Source organism: Pseudophryne corroboree, chromosome 4 (assembly GCF_028390025.1).
Source record: "Pseudophryne corroboree isolate aPseCor3 chromosome 4, aPseCor3.hap2, whole genome shotgun sequence".
In the NCBI taxonomy this organism is placed as follows: domain Eukaryota; kingdom Metazoa; phylum Chordata; class Amphibia; order Anura; family Myobatrachidae; genus Pseudophryne; species Pseudophryne corroboree.
The window spans coordinates 131,392,762-131,407,567 of record NC_086447.1 but is presented as its reverse complement, the minus strand read 5'-3'; the positions used below and the strand labels follow the sequence as shown (position 1 = coordinate 131,407,567).

General features: G+C 46.6%; 1 protein-coding gene across 3 annotated transcripts in view; it reads right to left on the bottom strand.

The window, feature by feature from the left end:
• The window catches only part of ADAM17 (ADAM metallopeptidase domain 17), a 214,795-nt gene that overhangs the window by 59,971 nt on the left and 140,018 nt on the right, over positions 1-14,806 (bottom strand). For all 3 annotated transcript variants that reach the window (XM_063915438.1, XM_063915437.1, XM_063915436.1), the window contains exon 14: positions 4,874-4,977. In XM_063915438.1, coding sequence (XP_063771508.1) covers positions 4,874-4,977 — 104 coding nt within the window. The remainder of the gene's footprint in view (positions 1-4,873; positions 4,978-14,806) is intronic.

The following is a 14,806-nucleotide window of genomic DNA, read 5'->3' as shown; positions in this document are numbered from 1 at the left end:
GCCACAGACAGGTACCGGTATGCAGTGTATATTGTGCAATAACCACAGACAGGTACCGGTATGCAGAGTATTCTGTGCAATAGCCACAGACAGGTACCGGTATGCAGAGTATACTGTGCAATAACCACAGACAGGTACCAGTATGCAGAGTATGCCAAGCAATAATCACAGACAGGTACCGGTATGCAGAGTATACTGTGCAATAATCACAGACAGGTACCGGTATGCAGAGTATTCTGTGCAATAGCCACAGACAGGTACCAGTATGCAGAGTATACTGTGCAATAACCACAGACAGGTACCAGTATGCAGAGTATACTGTGCAATAACCACAGACAGGTACTGGTATGCAGAGTATACTGTGCAATAATCACAGACAGGTACCGGTATGCAGAGTATACTGCGCAATAGCCACAGACAGGTACCGGTATGCAGAGTATACTGTGCAATAACCACAGACAGGTACCGGTATGCAGAGTACACTGTGCAATAATCACAGACAGGTACCGGTATGCAGAGTATATTGTGCAATAGCCACAGACAGGTACCGGTATGCAGAGCATACTGTGCAATAGCCACAGACAGTTACCGGTATGCAGAGCATACTGTGCAACCACCACAGACAGGTACCGGTATGCAGAGTACACTGTGCAATAATCACAGACAGGTACCGGTATGCAGAGTATATTGTGCAATAGCCACAGACAGGTACCGGTATGCAGAGCATACTGTGCAATAGCCACAGACAGTTACCGGTATGCAGAGCATACTGTGCAACCACCACAGACAGGTACCGGTATGCAGAGTATACTGTGCAATAACCACAGACAGGTACCAGTATGCAGAGTATACTGCGCAATAACCACAGACAGACAGGTACCGGTATGCAGAGTATACTGCGCAATAACCACAGACAGGTACCGGTATGCAGAGTATACTGCGCAATAACCACAGACAGGTACCGGTATGCAGAGTATACTGCGCAATAATCACAGACAGGTACCGGTATGCAGAGTATACTGCGCAATAACCACAGACAGGTACCGGTATGCAGAGTATACTGCGCAATAGCCACAGACAGGTACCGGTATGCAGAGTATACTGTGCAATAACCACAGACAGGTACCGGTATGCAGAGTATACTGTGCAATAACCACAGACAGGTACCGGTATGCAGAGTATACTGCGCAATAACCACAGACAGGTACCGGTATGCAGAGTATACTGCGCAATAGCCACAGACAGGTACCGGTATGCAGAGTATACTGCGCAATAGCCACAGACAGGTACCGGTATGCAGAGTATACTGCGCAATAGCCACAGACAGGTACCGGTATGCAGAGTATACTGTGCAATATCCACAGACAGGTACCGGTATGCAGAGTATACTGCGCAATATCCACAGACAGGTACCGGTATGCAGAGTATACTGCGCAATAACCACAGACAGGTACCGGTATGCAGAGTATACTGTGCAATAGCCACAGACAGGTACCGGTATGCAGAGTATACTGTGCAGTAACCACAGACAGGTACCGGTATGCAGAGTATACTGTGCAATAGCCACAGACAGGTACTGGTATGCAGAGTATACTGTGCAATAGCCACAGACAGGTACCGATATGCAGAGTATACTACGCAATAACCACAGACAGGTACCGGTATGCAGAGTATACTGTGCAATAGCCACAGACAGGTACCGGTATGCAGAGTATACTGCGCAATAGCCACAGACAGGTACCGGTATGCAGAGTATACTGCGCAATAACCACAGACAGGTACCGGTATGCAGAGTATACTGTGCAATAACCACAGACAGGTACCGGTATGCAGAGTATACTGTGCAATAGCCACAGACAGGTACCGGTATGCAGAGTATACTGCGCAATAACCACAGACAGGTACCGGTATGCAGGTATACTGCGCAATAACCACAGACAGGTACCGGTATGCAGAGTATACTGCGCAATAACCACAGAGGTACCAGTATGTAGAGTATAATACGCAAAACCCACAGACCAGTACCTGTATACAGAGTATGCTGAGCAATAACCACAGAGAGGTACCTGTATGCAGAGTATACTGTGCAATAACCACAGAGAGGTACCTGTATGCAGAGTATACTGTGCAATAACCACAGGCAGGTACCAGTATGCAGAGTATACAGTGCATCCGTAAAGTCTTCACAGCGCTTCATTTTCTCCACATTTTGTTGTTATGTTACAGCCTTATTCCAAAATGGAATAAATTCATTTTCTCCCTCATAATTCTACACACAATATCCCATACTGACAATGTGAAAAACATTTAAGATTTTTGCAAATTTATTAAAAAATAAAAAACTAAGAAATCACATGTACATAAGTATTCACAGTCTTTGCCATGAAGCGCAAAATTGAGCTCAGGTGCATCCTGTTTCCACTGATCATCCTTGAGATGTTCCTATAGCTTAATTGGAGTCCACCTGTGGTAAATTCAGTTGATTGCACATGATTTGGAAAGGCACATACCTGTCTATATAAAGGTCCCACACTTGACAGTGCATGTACGAGCACAAACCAAGCATGAAGTCAAAGGAATTGTCTGTAGACCTCCGAGACAGGATTGTCTCGAGGCACAAATCTGGGGAAGGGTACAGAAAAATACCTGCTGCTTTGAAGGTCCCAATGAGCACAGTGGCCTCCATCATCCGTAAATGGAAAAAGTTCGGAACCACCAGGACTCCTCTTCCTAGAGCTGGGCGGCAGTCTAAACTGAGCGATCAGGGGAGAAGGGCCCTAGTCAGGGAGGTGACCAAGAACCCGATGGTCACTCTGTCAGAGCTACAGCATTTCTCTGTGGAGAGAGGAGAACCTTCCAGAAGGTCAACCATCTCTGCAACAATCCACCAATCAGGCCTGTATGGTAGAGTGGCCAGACGGAAGCCACTCCTTAATAAAAAGCACATGGCAGCCCGCCTGGAGTTTGCCAAAATGCACCTGAAGCACTCTCCGACTATGAGAAACAAAATACTCTGGTATGATGAGACAAAAATTGAACTCTCTGGCGTAAATGTCAGGCGTCATGTTTGGAGGAAACCAGGCTCCGCTCATCACCAGGCCAATACCATCCCTACGGTGAAGCATGGTGGTGGCAGCATCATGCTGTGGGGATGTTTTTCAGAGGCAGGAACTGGGAGACTAGTCAGGATAGAGGGAAAGATGAATGCAGCAATGTACAGAGACACCCTGGATGAAAACCTGCTCCAGAGCGCTATTGACCTCAGACTGGGGCAACTGTTCATCTTTCAGCAGGACAACGACCCTAAGCACACAGCCAAGATCTCAAAGGAGTGACTTCAGGACAACTCTGTGAATGTCCTTGAGTGGCCCAGCCAGAACCCAGACTTGAATCCGATTGAACATCTCTGAAGAGATCTGAAAATGGCTGTGCACAGACGCTTCCCATCCAACCTGATGGAGCTTGAGAGGTGCTGCTAAGAGGAATGGGCAAAACTGCCCAAACATAGGTGTGCCAAGCTTGTGGCATCATATTTAAAAAGACTTGAGGGTGTAATTGCTGCTAAAGGTGCATCAAAGAAAAAGTATTGAGCAAAGGCTGTGAATACTTATGTACATGTGAATTCTTAGTTTTTTTATTTTTAATAAATTAGCAAAAATCACACACACAAAAAAAAACTACTTTTTTTCACGTTGTCATTATGGGGTGTTGTGTGTAGAATTTTGAGGGGGAAAAATGAATTTATGTGGAAAGAGTGAAGCGCTGTGAATACTTTCCAGATGCACTGTATAGTGCAATAACAGACAGGTACCGGTACGCAGATTACACAGTGCAATAACCACAGGAATACACTGTGAAAGATCATACAGCAGAAAAAACAGCATAATTTGAGTAAAACAGAGGCTAAAGTCGGGTACATACCATACAATTATTGTGCCAATCAGCGGCTTCAAGTGCTTCTGCAATGGTCAGATAAGGAGGCTGGGATCTGCTGCATATGCTATCTTGTTCCCAAACCCCAGATCCCGTTGAAGAGATCGGAACATCTCACTGAGCCAGACTCACTGATCTCACTGAGCTCAGTGGGTATGGACGCAGATCTATCCGGTAATCGGATTTTAGTCTTTATTGAATTCATCTGATGGTGTGTATTCAGAATTATACTTAGCAGCTGCAGAGAAGCCTGTGTCCCAGTAGCATACCAGCCTGTTGAGTAGAGTAAAGAATGGCGTTCCCTAAAACTCCTTGCTAAAGTGACAGTCCTGGACTGTTCCTTTACAGGGGGAAGTTGTGTGATAGGACAAGCTCCTCCCCTGGGAAACACTCTCCACCCGCAGAGTAACTAGGATTAACTATCCCAGTAGGGAAATAACACGCCACTGCCCGCTACCCGGGCTGCCGGTGGCATGCTCACCGCATGTGAAAGAGGAGAGCTGCCGCCAGAACCCTGCAAGATGGCATCCACCATTCAGCACCGCACAGCTGCGGTCATTCCTTAAAAATGTGACAGCATCGCCAATCCATGGACAGGTGATCTCCCAACAGAGAACCCACCAGGGAGTACTAGATAATAAAGCATACCAATTAAACAGAAAAGTAAACTGAGAGGGTTGTAACAGCAACTCCAGGTAACTCAGCCCAAATCCTAAGGGCACATAAAGCACACTGAAGACCAGGTTTTGCAGATGGGAGGAGCTTCTGTCTTAAAGATATAGTTTGTATTAAGTACTAGCTCCTTTGGTCCCCTCAAGCAGCGAATGGTGAGCAGCATCCGCCAGACTGGATCAATGAGAAAATGTGCGACTGCTGAACCCCTAAAAAATAGGTATATACACCGAAACAGTATTTGTATGGTCCTACATTTGGCACATACCTGTGCAATAGGATTCCCCTTTGCAGGTTGCATTTATGGCTTCCTGGCATTTCTTCTGGGCAGTTTCAAATTGGCATTTTTTACAGCATGGACTGTTCCGGTCACTGAAATAAAAAAAAATCTGAAGATTGTAGATTTTGTATTCAGCAATATTACTCACTAATTACATCGATAAGCTTATTTAAGAACATGGACCAAATACCAAAATGTGCTGTAACTAACAGAAACCATAAGATACTGCTGCACACCAGTATTTACCAACCTCCGTCCTCAATGCACCGTTACAGTCTACGTTGTAATGATATCCATGTGTAAGCACAGATAATTAACTCCTAAATGACTGAAGAACTACTTAAGTCACCTGTGCTCAAGGATGGATACTCTCAAGACCTGGATGAGTAGTGTGCTTTGAGGATCAAGTTTTTTTTTTTTTTAAGTAGGGAGTCATGTTTATAGTACAGTACTAGAGTGGCCGATCCCGGGATTTAGGCCAAAAATAGGCCTGGGATTCAATCCCGGGATTGGAATCTCCAATCCCGGGGATTGAGGGATCAGGCGGCCCTTCAATGCCGGGCAGCCCGGCTCCCTCCTCCCCCGGCGCAGCGTGACCTCTGACTCTGAGGTCACGCTATGCAGTCACCCGCCACTGAGGCCGCTGGTAAAGCGGCTGTCACCCGCCGGCTCCCCCTGCACTCACCACGACTAATCTCAGCTCACCCTGCATTCACCGCGTCTGAAGGAAGATGCCTTCCCACCGGCCCCCAGCCGGTGGGAAGGAATGATGCGAGTTGATTTATGTGCAGGGCGGGTGGGCGGACACACACACACACACACACACACACACGCACACACACACGCACGCACACACGCACGCACACACACGAAGAAAGCCAATCCCAGGTATGCCGGGAATTACCATTTTTCAATCCAGATAACCGGGATTGAAAAAAATGGCCCGGGATTGGCCACCCTATAAAGTACATGGATTACAAGTCTGAAAATAAAGAACAAAAACAAAACAAAAAACAAACAAACAAAAAACATTCAAAGGCTTAACAACATATAATAGACATATTAGGTTGACAGGTTCAAAAGGTAGGCAGTGCTTAAGGTCGACAGGTACAAAGGGTTGGCAAAAGTTTAAATTTTTTTCATGCTTTCCAACTTTTTCTTGATTTACTATCCACGTGGACTATGAATGGGAATAATAATAATTAATTATTATTATTTATTTATTTATATAGAGCCCATTCTCTAATAGGACTCAAGGCACTTAACAGATAGAATGAATATAATACAGTACAGAAACAATGAAGTACAGAAAAGCTTTTCATAAAATACAGAGAGCATGCAGGTACTACAGGGACATTAGTGAAATGCTTGAGTACACAGGAATGGCTTGAGTTTGTTTTTGAGGGATTCTAGAGCAGGCATTCCCAACCGCGGTCCTCAAGGCACACCAACAGTGCAGGTTTTAGTGATATCCAGGCTTCAGCACAGATGGTTAAATCAAACTAACTGAGGTACTAATTAAGTCACCTGTGTTCAAGCCTGTATATCACTAAAACCATGACTGTTAGTGTGCCTTGAGGACCGCGGTTGGGAAACACTGTTCTAGAGTGTGGGGCTTTGCGAACTGTGTGGGGAAGCATGTTCCTACATCCAGGACAGTGCCAAGATCCCGCACACGATCAGCATTTTGTAATTCTGAACCCCTAGAGTAAGTAGTGTTGGTTGGCTATGCTGCAGTCTTGTCCTTTGAGGTTGAGGTCCTATCATAAGGAACTCTGTTTTATCAGGATTCAGACTTCATATTCTATTGTTCAAAATGCTATTGACACTTCCTGAATTGTAATAGGTTATGCCCTTAAAAAAAAAAAAAGAAGGAGGAGAGAAGAAAGGATGGTACACACAGGAAACACACAATCAGGAGACGGGAACTGGTGACAGAAGAATAACCTATTGAAGCTAGGTACATCAGGGTGGGTGCCCTGTGGATCCTATGGACCTTGGAGAAAAAGTAGACAAGGGTTAGTTTTACCATAACTCTTACTTTCTTATTCAGGGTCCATAGGCATCCATAGGGATGACCCTGGGGATGCCCAAAGCATTTAAAATAGAGAAGGGACGCTCCTAAACTGAGAGGAGAATGTTGCAGTCAAATGAAGCATCTTGAGAGGCAAACTTATGAAAGGCATAGAACCTAAGAAACATGTCGGCAGAAGCCCACGTGGCTTCCTTGCAAGGTTGTTCAGCATATGTGCCACGACGCACAGATCGGCTTGCGTGTAATCCTGTGAGATGGTTTTGTAAAGCCAGCGCATCAAAGTCTGTTTGTTAGCTGGCCAGCCTCGTTTGTGGAATCCATAGAGCACAAAGAGGGAATCCGTTTTCCTGAGGGAACCAGTACAGTCCACGTACATTCACAGCGCACGGACCACATCCAAAGAGGCTTAGTGTGTGGAAGGACGGAACAACAATTCCTTTGTTGAGATGCAAGATTAATATCACCTTGGAGAGGTAGCCCTGTTTGGCCCGTAAGACTGCTCTATCATGATGAAAGATTAAAAATGGAGAGCGCCCTGAAAGCGCTCCCAAGTTGGACACTCTGCGCGCCGAGGCGATTGCCAAAAGAAAAAAAAACGTAATCACGGTTAACCACTTGAGGTCACCAGAGTCCAATAGTTCAAATTGAGACTGCTGCAAAGCACGAAGAACAAACAACAAATCCCAAAGAGCCACTGGAGGGACAAAGTGAGGTTGAATCAGGAGTACCCCCTGAAGGAAGGTACGCACATCCGGCAACTGACCATTTCTTCTCTGGAACCAGAGATGAAACTTGCACCTTAAGAGAAGCAATGCAGAGGCCTAGATCAAGAGCCGCCTGCAGAAAAGTAAGGATTCTAGAAATACAATTCACCAGAGGATCAAAGTGACGCTAACCACACCACTGGACGCAAGAATGCCAGATGTGGTGTTATATACGAGCTGAAGCTGGCTTCCGCACTCTGAGCATAGTTTGAACTACCAAACGAGAGAATCCCTTATCCCTTAAGAGGGATGACTCAAGAGCCACGCCGTCAAAGACAACCGAGCTACAGTAGGTCCAGGTGTAGACGGGAACCTTGTGACAAGAGGTATGGTCGCAGAAGGAATCTTAAACGGTACGTCTATGGAGACTCTGAAAATCCGTGAACCAATGGCATCTGGGCCATGCTGGTGCATTTAAGATCACAGTGCTGCCTTCCTCCTTGAATTTGCGAAGCACTCGGGGAAGGAAAGAAGCCAGAGAGGAGAGAAGAGGTACGCCAGATGGAAGGGCCATTTGACTGCTAAGGTGTCCGCGGAGGCTGCGCCTGTATACCTTGTCCAGGACTCGTATACGGGTACCTTGTAGTGTATGGAGGCCATAAGGTCTACTTCTAGAAAACCCCATTTGTCCACAAGAAGCTGAAAGACTTCTGGATGTAGAGACCACTGTCCGGCGTGCACATCCTGGCGACTGAGGAAGTCTGCTTCCCAGTTAAGGACTCCCAGGATGAAGACATCGAAGATGGCTAGGAGATAGCATTCCGCCCAGACAAGAATCTGTGCCACTTCTGCCATTGCTGAGGCACTGCGAGGGCCTCCCTGGTGAGTAAGATAAGTCACTGTCGTGGCGTTGTCTGACTGGCCTTAGACAGGATAACTTTGAAGAAGGTCCTGTGACAGAGTGAGGGCTCTGTACATAGCCCGAAGTTCCAGGACGTTGATTGGGAAACCCCTTTTCGGCCAGGTCCAACAGCCCTGAAATGTACGATTACCTGTGACAGCTCCCCACCCGCGGAGGCCAACATCTGTAGTGAGAAGAACCCAGTATGTAATCCAGAATGGACAACCCCTGTTCAGGTTGGAGGTTTGCAACCACAACAAGAGGAAAATCTGAATGTCCGGAAGGAGTACCATTGTCCGAGATTTGAACTGTGTGGGTTGTCAATTCCACCTGGTGAGGATCAGGCATTGTAGAGGCCTGGAGTGGAACGGAGCGTATTTCACCATGTCGAAGGTGGATACCGTGGAGTCCGGGGTCTGCATTGCAGAGTGAATGGAAACCCTGCGTCTGTGAAGCAACTTGCGTACTCGTAGGTGCAGTGTCGCTTTCATGTCCTGAGGAAGGAAAATGCATTGTACCAGAGTATCTAGCAGAGCTCTGAGATGTACCATCCTCAGAGGGGATTAGGGAGGACTTGTTCCAGTTGATTAGCTAACCGTGACCCTGAAGGAATGTTATGGTCACCTGAAGATGGTGGTTGAGGACCTCCTGAGAGTGTACCAGAATGAGTAGGTCGTTCATGTAAGGGAGTATTCTGATTTTCTGATGACGAAGCTGAGCCGCCATTACCGCTATGAGTTTGGTAAATACCTGCAGAGCCGTGGAAAGGCCAAAAGGACAGAGCTCGAAACTGGAAATGCTGATGCAGGACAGAATACCGGCGGTACTGCTGAGGAGAAGGCACTATAGGGACATGTAGGTAAGAGTCCTGTATATCCAGGGAGACCATAAAGTTCCCAGGCGGCATAGCCAGTACAATGGAGTGGAGTGTTTTCATATGAAACCTGGGCATTCTGAGATACTTGTTCAGTAACCAGAGAATGAGGATGGGCCGATGAGAACCATTGGCTTTCTGAACCAAAGAGAGTGTTCAGTAAAAGCCTGTGCCCCGTTGAGACATGGGGACAGGAAAATCACACCTGACTGTAGTATGGAGTGAATAGCTGTCCATAGAGCCTTGACTTTGCTGAGGTCTGCGGAAGTGCTTGTATGAAAATATTGTCGGGGAGGACGCCTCAGGAAGGAGAGATGGTACCCGTGAGAGACCACTTTCTGCACCCAGGCATCTGTTATCAGAAGCCAAGAATGGGCGAACTAAAGAAGTCAGCCTCCCAGCCCGGGATCCCCCAGGAGGTAGTCCGCCCCATCAGGCTGAGGGTTTATCATCGGGCTTGGTGGTTGGACACCTAGCAACCCAGGCCTGTTTGGTTTTGGGTTTAGAGGCATTTGTTGAGTGTGACAGTCTAGGAAAGGACTGACCCCTGGCCTTACCCTGGGGGCGAAAGGACCGAAAGGAGGAAGTCTTAGGCCATGTACAGGAGGCTGAGGGAAGGCAAGCCATTTCACAGGCTGCCAGGTTAGTGAGAATTTTGTCCAGCTCCGGGCCAAAAAAACATTCCCCAGCATACAGGAAAGCTTTCAGGGCCTTTTTAGAGTCCGAGTCAGCCTCCCATGAGTGAAGCCAAACAATGCAGAGGGCCACAACTGAGGTAGCCAAAGCCTTGGAGGATAGGAGAGCAGTATCCAGGGGCGCTTTCCCAATAAAAAAATCTGCCTCTCTGATCTTGGCAATGTATGACAATTGTTACCGGGTAGCGCCTGAGGGGAAACTGTTTTGTAAGGCATCTGCCCAGCTTTCTATAGCCTTAGCCACCCAGGCCGCTGCCGGGCGAGAAGTAGCTCCAGTAAAAGAGTATAAAGATTTAAGACACGCATCCAACTGTCTATCTAGCAGTTCCTTCAGGGAAGATGCTGCAGGGATAGGTAAAGTTGAGCTCTTCACCAAGCGTGTCACATGGACATTCACTATTGGGAGGGGGGAGGGTAAAACGAACTTAACCTTTTAGGGACATGGAATTTCTTGCTAGGAGCCTTCCACAGTTTGCCCATGGCATCAGCGAAGTGATCGGAGTGGGGGAATTACGCCACCACTACCGTCTCGCATTTACAGGTGTGTCTTTTGGCTTTAGGTGCTGGTTCTTCATTTTACAATTGAAGAGTGAATTTAACCGCTCTCACTAAAGCAGCTACATTCAATCTAGACTGAACCTCTAAGTTAGCTCTCAGTCTGGAACTGTTTTAGTAATGGCCTTTATTATGAGGCGTACTGTGACAAATTACATGGCCCAATGTGGGCACTGCTATCAAGTAGTTAGGACTGCTGTATCAGAGAAGCCGTGAAGTGGCCAGCAGCTAAACATGTGTTTGCAAACATTTGTGACGAATTCTCTGAATTTTATTACCAGATAGATTCAGGGATGGTTACAGGTAATTTTCAGTGTGCGGAAGGGAATTTGGGGGTGGGGATTTGCACCCCCCCTTCCTCTTTGTTTGAACCTCTTCCTCCCCAGAGGGAGAATCAGCATCAGATAGATTTGCATGGTCTTAATGAGACTCTAGAACTAGCACTTGATGAAGTGGCTCCAGCTACCCATCGCACTCCACGTAGGCCTAGATGTCAACCATGGCACTCCAAATTAACAAGACAACTACAAAAACTCACACGAAAACTTGAACGTCAGTGGCGTAAATCTTGTATGTCAAGTGACTTCCTCACATATAAGACTGTCTACCATTCTTATAAAAATGCCCTGGACATTGCCAAACAAACATATTTCCAAACTCTTATCTCTGTTCAAGCCTCTAACCCAAAACGACTCTTTAAAACATTTAAATCACTTCTGAATCCTCCCGCACCTACCCCACCAGCCACTATCAAGGCACAGGATCTTGCTTCCTACTTCAAGGAGAAGATTGATAAGATCCGAGATGAAATGGTATGCTCTTCGGCAGCCAGTGACCTGCTCCGTTCTTTACCTGAACCCTCTGGCACTCTTTCTTCATTTGATCTCACAAATGAAAATGAAGTATCATAACTCTTCTCATCCTCACAAATAAGTAAAGCTCTGTCCCTGGTGCTCATCCCTGCCTTAACTAACATCTGTAATCTCTCTCTACTGGTATTTTTCCTTCACTCTTCAAGCATGCAGTGATAACTTCCATTTAAAAAAAACAAAATTCTGACCCTAACTCTCTTTCAAACTACCGCCCTATCTCTCAGCTCCCTTGTCTCTCTTAGCTACTTGAGAGACTTGCCTACACTCGACTCACGCTTTCTTAACTCATACACTTTGTTGGACCCACTTCAGTCAGGCTTCCGTTCCCAACATTCCGCAGAGACAGCACTGACTAAAGTGGTTAATGATTTGGTCACTACGAAGTCTAAAGGCCACTACTCACTACTTATTCTTCTAGATCTATCTGCTGCATTTGACACTGTAGACCACTCTCTTCTCATACAGACACTACAATCCCTAGGTCTTAAAGACACAGCCCTTTCTTGGTTCCTATCTAATCGCTCCTTCAGTGTTCGCTTCTATGAATCTACCTCCTCTTCGCTACCTCTTTCAGTTGGAGTACCGCAAGGCTCAGTCTTGGGTCCTCTGCTTTTCTCTATCTATACCTCAACTCTTGCTAAACTAATCAGCTCTTTTGGTTTTCAGTATCATCAGTACGCAGATGATACTCAAATCTACCCATCCTCCCCTGACTTGTTCCTATCTGTACTGGACCGTGTCACTGAATGCCTTTCTGCCATTTCATCCTGGATGACATCTCGCCACCTCAAACTGAATATTTCAAAGACAGAGTTAATTATATTTCCACCGGCCAATAGTAGGTACCAACCTGATATCTCTACCCCACAAGCTCGCTGCCTAGGTGTCATCCTTGACTCTGATCTGTCCTTTGTTCCCCACATTCAATCTGTCTCAAGATCATGTTACATGCATCTAAAAAACATATCCAAAATACGACCATACCTTACACAAGACATTGCTAAAACTCTAATCCACGCTCTCATTATCTCCCGCATTGATTATTGCAATAGTCTCCTAACAGGTCTTCCCAAAACGAGACTCTCACCACTACAATCCATTCTGAATGCAGCGGCGAGGCTCATCTTCCTCGCTAGATGTTCATCGTCTGAAGATCCACTCTGTCAGTCCCTCCTTTGGTTACCTGTACTCTACCGCATTCAATATAAATTACTTTTACTCACACACAAGGCCATTAACCAAACTACACCAACGTACATCACTTTGCTTATCTCAAAATATCTCCCAACTCGACCTCTTCGCTCTTCACAAGACCTGCGTCTCATCTACACTCATTACTCACTCCCACTCACGATCGCAGGACTTTCATCGGGCTGCACCCACTCTGTGGAATGCCTTACCAGGCACAATAAGACTCTCCTCTAGTCTCCAAACCTTCAAGCGTTCCCTGAAAACTCACCTCTTTAGGCAAGCATATCAAATTCCAGAACCGCCCACATAACTTTCATAAATCTTCCTATCAAATTACATCCACTCTGTACAGTCCCCACATATCCTCATATGTCTTCTCATTCTATGCAATAGATAGCACCTTTCCTTGTGTACACATGCCTATTTCCCTATAGATTGTAAGCTTGCGAGCAGGGTCTTCCTACCTCTATGACTGTTTGTTATCACCCAGTTTGTTATTGTTATTTCAAATTGTAAAGCGCAACGGAATTTTGCTGCGCTATATAAGAAACTGCAACTAAATAAACAAACAAAACAAACAAACAAACAGTCTGCCTCACCAGAGGATTCCTCAAAATCTGACAGTGGCGTAGACTGCGAGGATGGCACAGTAAGCTTGGTGGTGGTGGTGGTGGTGGTAGTAGTAGTAGTAAGCAGGGGTCCTTGGCCCTGCAACATATGGTGAAAGGCAGAAGAGGATGCTAGACTCTGCACAGAAGCAGAGAACATGTCCATCCATGGAGGAGAGACAGGCAGGACCGGTATAGCCGGATGTACCTGTTGTGGTAACTGGTGTGGCAATCCCATAGGGGGAGCGAGTGCCAGGGCTGTAGTATGGTCCGCAATTTTTGCCAGCATCTGGGAAGAAGCAGCCTTGTGCTGGAGCTGGAGGGGCTGACTGGCCAGTTGGGAATAACAAGAGAAAACACTGACCATCTTGCAATACATCCTGTTGAGATAAACCTGCTGAACAGGTCCTACAGGACACCAGTGTAGGGGCTACAGATTGTTTTGTTCCCTTGCCAGACATAGTTGCAGGGAAAGATAAACACATAATATGGCAATTCATAGTGTGCAACACAAAACAGTGGGGTAAATGTAAGACCTGTGGATATGGGAGGAAAAAAGTATCAGCGCATGTTGTGTGTGCTATACCGCTAACCGCCCATGTATGATAGCCGCGGTGATTATCCAGTGACAGGGGCAATATGCGCCCCTGTCATTAGCAGCGCTGCTATCTAAAAGTTAACAGGCCAATATGCGCGGGCAATGTATGATTTCGATAGCTGCATGGTATGGATGCTCGTACACCACAGCAGGGACAGACCTGTTCCTGGCTGTGGCGGGTGTCTGCTCCAGACTGCGCTGGTGATATTGCGTGAGTAGCGAGATCCCATCAGGCAGGGACACAGCGCATCAGCACTAAGCTGATGCGCTGTGTGCTCAGGGGGCATCGCCGGAGGGGGGGAGCGAAAGCACAAGATGTTTATAGACATTGTCGATGTCCCTTCCTGCTTCGCCTCAGTAATGAGGCGAAGCAGGAAGTGTTACCGTGGCACGATGTGTGCTGCTATAATACATATACCCCAGTAGGTCCACACAAATACAGATCACTGTAATGTGGAGCACAGAGAACCCTGTACACACCACGTATCTTAGGGTTATAGAGCGACATTGGGAAAGCTATATATTTGACATAAAGAAAAGCAAGCAGCAGAACTAGCATAAGGCACATACAAAGCAGAAATCACAATTTAACTGTAATAAGCACTAAGTTCAACTACTCAGCTGCAGTGGCTTGGGAAGAAATAGCGCTGTGTATAACCTTACTTAGGGAAGAGGTATACAGGAAGACTGGACCCAGTGTTTCCAGAGACCTGTGCAGTGCTGAAAATGGCTGCCAGTGTCTCACAATGGGAGGCTGGTGGAGGAGGAGCAGCTCAGGGCAAGAAGACCTCAGCGGAATGGTGCCCTGGGCTAGGGGAGGGGCTGCTGAGGAAGCGCTGACCTCCCTTTGCTGACTCTAACCGCTAGCGGGAGCAGTCTTACCTGCGC